Genomic DNA, 8512 nt, shown 5'->3' with positions numbered 1-8512 from the left:
CAAATGGTTTCGTGAAAATGTTGTTCTGTCACTTAGTGACTTTGCAACACACCTGGCAGTTCAGATGACTTGCGGTACAATCCTAATGCCCCTCATTTTAAGGCACCCACTTGGCTGTTTGTGTTTGCATCCACCTTAAAATACTGGCCGTTACAATCAAACTGTTCGCCGTGTGATCGCCGGAGCTCCCCACTGTGGATCTTCGATTCGCCGTGGCAGAGCAAAATGTCATCGTCACCCGATGAATGGGGGTCATTGCGCAGCCACTGCGAAAATTTGCCTACTCCTCCGCACAGGGAAGTTGTACCATGGAAAGGTCATTAAATGGGAGGTTATTAATTACACTTTATCATGGAAAAGAGTTCAAAGTTTACTGCTTGTTTCCAAAATCCACAACTGCCTATAGTTTTACATGATATATTGTGTCAGCAAGTTCTGTTCTTTCCAGAACTTGCTTGTGGTGCTAACAAACACTCTTAACCACACCCCAAAAAATGGATAAACTCATTCAAACCTCCCTAATGAAAAAAAAATTATAATCCAGCCTTCCTTCAAGTAATGTTCCAATACTGATTAAGTCACCCTTTGCCTCACACACACACAGAGTATCTATCCTTCATAAGCTTATGAAAGTCCTTCCAGGTCATCATAAGCCATGGCAGAATAACTTTTCACTCTTCTTTCGACATCAGAATTGTGCTCCTAGAATTCCTGGTTTTTCCATAAGAGTCTCCTTTTCACATTTTTTTTTTTTTTTTCTCTGAGGTTTGCCTTCAACACCTTCCAATCTTCCAAAAAAGTGCTTGCTAAATATAAATACTTCAACCAAGTGCTGCATCTAGTCATAGATTAAACCGTGGCTTGCCCTTGCTTGTGTAGGCTATCTGGATTCAGAAAGAAACGCCATTCGTGGTAAGACTTTGTCACCTCGCTACAGTCCCTCTTAATGCTGAATTTAATCTTTCCCAGTAAAACAGCCTGCTTCCTTTTCTTGTTCGGTTTGGAAGTTCCACCCGAGATCTGCCTCGGAGTCACAGCATTTTGTGCAAGGCACGCAAGGGTACGAATGCGGGGCTGCAGGCGATCTACACCAGCGTCCCGGGCTTTGAATCCTCATGCCACAATAACCGCTGCTCATTGCTGTGCAAGTCTTCTTCCAACCGGCTCCCACCATCGCCGCCCAGCTGGCTCGTCTCTGCATACGCTCTGCAAGAGAGACACGGCAGCAGGGATCAGCAAGAGCCGAGGGTCTCCCCCAGATCCCCACGTGCTGCACAAACTCACGCAACCCCCTCGGGCTTAAGGAACGCTGGTTATTGTGAGTTCACCCCAATGTAATTTGGAACCTAACACAAACCCGGTTTTTGTGCTGTAATTAGTCAAATGGTGTGCAACCGGATCTCAGCTTCTCAAAATTATTGAGACTGCGGAGCATATCGATTGCTCGTTTGCCATGATCACATTAAAATAGAAAAACAGAACAGATGAGTGATCAGACAAATGATTCACAGTATGGAAAATTAGTATCTAATAAGCCTTATACAGAAAAAGCTGCCAAAATAATCAGAGTTTTCAAAGCCCAATTACAGGAAGTTAAGAATTTAGTAGAAACTGTATTTTTAAACACTGTTACTGTAGATCTTTTAAATCACTGCACTAAAAAAGCCCCTGGCGTTTATCTCAGAAATGAGGATCTAGCAGAAGCTTTTATATCTTTTCTTACACCTTCATTTACTTTAAAACAAACTAAATTAAAAATTCAGTAATTTCACACAAGTCAGCCTGTCAGCAAGCACAAAACTGCAACCCACAAAGCAGGAGGCACAAACATGGGGTACTTACTACAGCTGGCTACATTTAGCGTAAGTGTACTTAAACGTGATGGCATTTGTGGGAGCAGAGCCATTCCCCTGGACAGGAGGTCTCTGTTCTCGGGGATAACAGCTGGCGTACGATAGCGGGGGGGAAGAGACCGAAAGCAGCAAGCAGAAGCGGCGGGAGAGCTGCAGGAATTTCTGCAAGGACAAAGCAGACCCTGGGCTCCCTGCAGCCGTCGGGAGAGCCCCCACGAGCGGGGCGGCTCTGCAGGCAGCAGCATGTCCTGCCTGGCTCCTGGCTCAAGCTCTGCCAAACGAGATGCTCTTGGCAGATGCAGCATCGTCTTTGAACACCAGCACTTAGACATGAGGTTGAAGAGAGGAGTTTCCCTTCCTTGTTTTTCCCAAAGTTTATCAGCATAGGCACTACAACTTCAGAAACACAACAGGACTGTGTCCTGCCGGACTGCTGACGGGGTGCAGGCAAGACCTCCTGTCACAGGGGGTGAGAAGGACTGGGCTCAGTGGGTGCTCTGCCCGCAACACTGCTCTGAGCTTCGCAGCTACCAGGGAGTGCAAGATCCTCGATGGTCCAGCATCAGCCAGAGGAAAAGGCTGTGCACAAATGAGTTCATCCTTCACTATGACTGTCTCCCCCTTCCTTGAGTATCAGTGGCACAGTTAGTGGTGGTACAGCTTCTCCACACAGAGAAGATTTGCTCCCACAAAGTCCATTTTATAATTACTCTTCATCCCGGCCCTTTGAAATAAAGCTGATTTTCTCAGAAAAAGCACTTTAACTGTGAAATGCATGAGGAAGGACAGAAAAACTTGATATACTCTACTCACCTGCTCTGCAAAGGAAGGTTGCCATAAACATTCCCGTAACAGCTGGCATAAGAGGAATGAGACAACGTATCATAGTCTGAAAGTCCCAGTGCAAGTGGGTTTCGCCAGTTCCCAGCAGTGTTTGCAGAAGATGCTGGAATTAAAAAAAAAAAAATTACAGCAAATTAGATCCTTCTCCAGCTAAATCAGCTGAGCCAAATGAGACAATTCTCATTAGCAATCTCTGTGGGTTTCTGCAGGGCACACAAGCAGACAAAGCAAACAGAAAATATGATTTACAAGCCCTGTAGGGAGGAAAGCACTGTGTGGGTGGTATTTGGGAGCTAGGGATCTCTCTAAAAAGACTTTCTGACCCATTCAGTGATGCTCATTGTACTGTATTTTGGAAGCCATCATGGTAACTGCGCTTACATGGCATCAAGTTTTGCAGGCTACTTCTAGTTGATAAACATGCCTGTTTGAAACTCATGTGGCTCTTTGTGCTTCTTTGGACTACTGGGCTTACGAAGAGAAAAAGACAGTTTTACCCACAGAAGGCAGCAACAAGCAAGTCTTTCTTCCCAAGCATGGAACAACAAGATCTTATTCAGTTCCTCATCTACCTTTTGGGACAGTGCTCTAGCCTTGCTTCTGCTCTGCTGTCTTCAACGAGGCAGCAGAGGGGGACAGAATTTGATACACAGCAGGGACTTACAAAAACACTTAGCACAGAAGAAATCGGACATTACCCAAAGAGAAAGACGACACCCGACTGCTAGGAGAACACGGCACCTGCAGACCAGCAAAGCCCAAACTCCTTTGAGATCCTCTGTCAGACTCAAAGCCTGCCTGCAGGCTATGACCCTGTTCCTTTTGACTGGAGGCACGTTGGTACCAACCACGGAGATGCTCTGCTACTAAGGCCTTGTGAATGTTTTTGGTTATATGCTCCGTTTTAGCAACTTGCTTTCTTGGAAGCCTTAGGGTTGCATATGGGTTGTGCGGTACTCTGTCCACTTCATCCTCATGGTAAGACCTGAATTCCCTGTAACGGTCGTATCCGTAATGTGCCGATGATCGATAGGAAGGATTGACGCTGTACTGTCCCTCCGTATCACTCTCGTAAACATATCCTCCATTGTAATAAGTGTCAGATTCGGTGTACGGGGAATATCCAGAAATATAGTAACTAGAGGAAGAAGGCTGCTCTTGACTTTTGTGGTAGACACCATTGCGGACATCCTTCTGGGCAAGATTTGGCATACTTCCTGAATTTGCGGCAGAAATGTTTTGCTTCTTTGACCGTCTTCGACCCCTGGTCCTATTGTCAAGCGTCTGAGTAGTATAATATGGATTTGGAGTAGGTGTCACACAGTAATATTCCGCACTTGACTGGCTAGTGTAAGATGATCCATCATCAAGGATCTCTGTGCTGCTGCTTCGCTGGGACTTTGAGAGGCCGAAGGCTGCCTTTTCATCAGGAGTCTCGGACAGCAGGTGGGTTTGGGATTCCAGACTTCCACTGCGCTGCCGGCGATGGTGCGGGGAAACATCTGGCCTGAAACAACACAGATGCAGGTTGGTTAAAGGCAGTCACACACAAACATACACAGAGAGTTGGAGAGAGCACACATGGGCAAGTCAGGCATGCTGCCTCCCCAAGGAAAGCACAATACCCTACGTGGAAAGAAAAGACTGGGTTTGTATCTGCACTGCAAGAAAATCAGCTTGGCTGAATTTTAGATTTGCTGCAACAGTAAAAGATATCTCATATAAAAATCTATCACGGTGAGCAAGGCTAACCTGTGACAAAGATACCTGCACCAAAGTGCACAAACTCCCACTTTGTAACTATTTACAGGAGGGCGCTCTCAGTTTTTAAGTAGGTCAAGTCTAAACAGCTGAGCTAGGAGCAGAACACAGGAAGATGGGTTTCCTGTAGCTCTGTCTCTCAAGGCTGCATTACCCCAGCCAAATAAACCACGAGCTCTTGATAACATTGTAAGATTTATTGCATCTCTCCTTCCCAGCATGGATTCTCAGCTGTCTAATAACACAGGTGAGCCCACGTTGCAGCTGTCTTCCCATGGTAAGGGCACTAATTGGGATCTCTCTCCTCCATCTGGACACTTACTTTTTCAGGAGGCTTGTAGGAACATAATCCACAGCAGATTGTGGATTATGTCACTTGTCAGCTTGTGAACAAGTTTTTGTGGGGGGACCACTACCTGGTGGACAATACATTTTCATAAGCCTCACTTTGTTAGAAAAGGAGGCTACAAAGGAGATGTAAAACAAATTCTGGCTATCTTACAAGTATTTTACAGAAACCTTCCGAACAAGCATTACTTGTTACAATTCCCCATAGGTGAAAATGACCCTTCTCCTATAGTCTTTCATGATCAGACAGGCATTACTTGTGTGCCAGCTTCCATCTCACTCCTAATTTTGCACACCCATCTGTGTATGCTGCTATTTGCCCAGACAGGGTTTGTGCTCACATAAATGCTCTCACTCGCATGTCACAAAGCTGGTGCAGGACTGTGCCAGAAGATGGTAGCTGCTATCAACCTTGTGCCTCCAATATCCAGGAAAGACATTTTGAGAGCCTGACCCTGCTGTACAGAAAGCTGCACAGCAAAGGACCCTTTGCCCTCTTAACACCATTGGCTTTTATTCTTCTGCTGCCCAAGATGGACACGGCACTTAAAAACAAAACCCCCTTACTGTAAGTGGCTGCTACTGTAGGCGTTGCGTGTGAGCACAGGGGTTGTAGGCATGCTTCTCCCACCATGGGGCTGGGGCGGCCGGTCCAGGGTTCGGTAAGGACTGCTGTGAGTCGAAAGCGGGTCCCTGTCATGGAGACAACCCCAGTTAGGTTAAACGCCACCCAAGTCACAGCACACAGAATACGCACACCCTAAGTCTTGAAGAAACAAAACGAAGGTCAGAAAAACAGTTAAGGGCATAACTGGATGTGCTTCCCCATATAAAGAACAGAATTGTTAAACAGGAATTGAAATTCAACCTCCTCTTGTCGTTCAAGGAAGGTCCTCAGAGGATGACCAGTAGGAAAAGCTGCTGCCAAAGGACAGAAGTATGAAGCAGAAGAGACAGAGCAGATAACAAGGAAGCAAAGGAATCGGGTTTCAAAATGAAGCACATCACAGTTAAATGGTTACATATGGCTGTAACTCAACTTCTAAACTTCATGTGGAGTGTTCTGCTTATCTTGAGGGACAGACGAGAAAAACGCCAAGACACGACATTGCCCAAAACTTTAAAACGTTTTTAAGCATGCCTTCAACAACCTGCTCGTGCAAGACAGTCCAAGAAATATCAAGATCCGTGGGAATCCTGAGAACAACTAGCACCAGATCAAACCCACGTAACATGATCACACAACCATCAGCAGAGCTACTGGTATCGATGCACCCCATGGAACTGTTGTTCTAGTTCAGAAAGTGCCAGATCCCTTGGATACACACAAGAACCTCAGCCAGTCACTGCAGCTGATACTAACGATGGTAGCTGGTTGAACCCCAGTAACTCTGCTCTGACATGGAGAATTGCCCATCAGGACTTAGGTGAATTCTGTACGGTTTAGCAGTGTACCTGTTGAAATACCAATACCATCAGGAGGGAAGGATATGGTTTGGTGTTACCTGAAGCCATTAAGCACAGTCATCAGGAAAACTGTTAAGTTTAGTTAATACTGAAAACAAACCACAGAAACGTACACAGAGTGACAGTAACTGGTGGGCACAAGCAATTCCTTAAATACAGCCCTTGCTATTAAATTTCTCACCCGTCTTGAACATCTTCACAAAGACTACGTTACCCTACAATTTCAAAGACTGTGACAACTACTTATACACACTTATCCACACTTCTGTTACTGAAGAGGAAACTTAGCTGCCATCATCAAATCCTGTAATCGCAGAGGAGTATGGAGGCAGCAGGCTCCATTGGAGTCCCCATAGGAACAGAAGTCTTGGCAGGGGCAAGATGGAGCTCATGGCAGCAAGGCAGAGAGCACGGCAGCAGCGAGACGTGCCTTACCTGGAGTGTCTGGTTTCCAAGAGCTGCTCGTTTATGGATGACTTTCTGAGATGAATTCTCTCCACCCCAAGGGACTTTGGTGGAGGAAGCCTCGGAGAAAGCTGCGCGGAGCTGGGTCTCTGTGCTGGCACAGGAAGCGATTCACCGACTGTTGGAAAGGAGTATGTATTTTCTTAGCAAAATCCTTCATATTTTTACCCTATATGCAAATCTACAGCCCCTAAGCAGAAACACTTTGCACTACAGAGACAAGGACAGAAGCTGTGAATCTAGAAAGGCTCTTCTGCCTGAGACACTGAGCTCTCCTCCGCACAGACAGGACATCACGGAGGCTTGTACAGATTCTCAGCAGTGCCAACTCCTATGGAGATTACACACGGTTTGGGGCTGTGCCAGATCACAAAATGGAACTTCCTTGGGAAAACACCTGTTTGCAGCATGATCCTTCCTTCCCAAAGCTGAGTAGCCAAGCTCAGCCTCTGCAAAAGCCAGTTCCCCTCCCCTCACCTTCCAGCTCTTTACTTGAAAATGACATTTTAAGAATTAGTTTTGAAATACAACCTAAAAGAGACTGACTTCAAAAGCAACTGAATGAGCAAAGACAACTGACAGACAAATTTGGCTGAAGGCAACTGGGGAGACGCTGGTTTGATCCTTCTCCTCACTTTGCTTAGGGCACAACTCAGGTCCCATCAGAGCCAACAGGAAACTCCAACTAATACATATAAATGCAGGATAAGCATCACAGAACACATTCACAAGCCAGAGCCCTGGCTCTACTTCTTCTCGTACAAGCAGGAATCAGGTGCAACTCCATTTTAAAGCACCAGATGGGTTGTACAAGTCTAAAACTGGGACAACGTGAGATCAGAATCAAGGCCTAACTGAAAAGTGAGTAATAATTTAGATAATGTTTGTCCCCAAATGATGATTATCCAGTTTAAGGGAGAGGCAAGCCGAGTCCCTTCTACCTTGTGGAACAGGGCGTGAATGTGTGTGTCTGTGGGTGTGTGTGTGAAATGAGTAAGCTGAGCAAACACCATACCCATGCAAGATACAAGCTCACTAGGTAACAGATAAACATAAATAGATTGTTAATACCAGTGCATATTCTACTTTTTTTGGTAAGTTTTATAGTAGCTGTGAGGACAGAAGGGCTGGGCAAATTCTCCCAGCTCGTAACTCCTCCAGCTGCTTATCCACCTCCGGACAGGTCCTAGGGATGAAGTTTGGGTTTTTTTTTGGTAATTCAAAGCCTTCAGCTCACAAGTTGGTCATGTTAAAACCCAATCACCTTCCCTAAAGTCAATTCAGATCAGCTCACAGAGCAGACACTTTCAATAACTAACCCTGATTAGACATTCCTGATGAAGCTCTTTTTTATCTCAGCTATAAAGTAATTTGTCATTAAAAGACACCAAAGTAGTAGGTTAAAGGACATTAAGTCAAAGGAATGTCTCTGAATGGGCACACTCCATAGGAAGAAAAGGATAAGCAACATACCATCATCATAAGTTGTTGTGTCAGACAAAGAGCTGCTCTCAGACGGAATTATATCATCTGTGAATGAAAACAAACACTTTAAGGACTGGAGACCCAACATAAATTTACAAATATCACATACAGTCTATTTTCTACAGCTTCAGAGCCAGCTGCTATGTAATGTTCCAATCTGTATGCTTCAGCCTTCAACAGCCTGAAGACAGTCCTACTTTGGAGTATATTGTGACCTACTTGTGTTCACTGCAGTTCAGCAAGCTACCTGTGTAATTATCAAAGGAGATTTTTTTCAAATGCAGCAGGAA

General features: G+C 45.3%; 1 protein-coding gene across 1 annotated transcript in view; it reads right to left on the bottom strand.

Annotated features, from left to right (window-relative positions):
- Positions 1-1030: 1030 nt before the first annotated feature.
- Positions 1031-8512, bottom strand: part of FRMD4B (FERM domain containing 4B) — a gene marked incomplete at its 5' end in the record, with an annotated part of 15116 nt that continues 7634 nt past the window's right edge. Inside the window, 6 exons of the mRNA XM_010281971.1 lie at positions 1031-1206; positions 2667-2799; positions 3395-4203; positions 5373-5498; positions 6708-6855; positions 8211-8267. Of these exons, the coding sequence (XP_010280273.1) occupies positions 1086-1206; positions 2667-2799; positions 3395-4203; positions 5373-5498; positions 6708-6855; positions 8211-8267 (1394 nt within the window). The remainder of the gene's footprint in view (positions 1207-2666; positions 2800-3394; positions 4204-5372; positions 5499-6707; positions 6856-8210; positions 8268-8512) is intronic.

This window comes from Phaethon lepturus, unplaced genomic scaffold (assembly GCF_000687285.1).
Source record: "Phaethon lepturus isolate BGI_N335 unplaced genomic scaffold, ASM68728v1 scaffold20572, whole genome shotgun sequence".
Classification (NCBI taxonomy): Eukaryota; Metazoa; Chordata; class Aves; order Phaethontiformes; family Phaethontidae; genus Phaethon; species Phaethon lepturus.
Note: the sequence above shows the minus strand (reverse complement) of the source record. Positions and strands in the feature narration are given on the sequence as shown.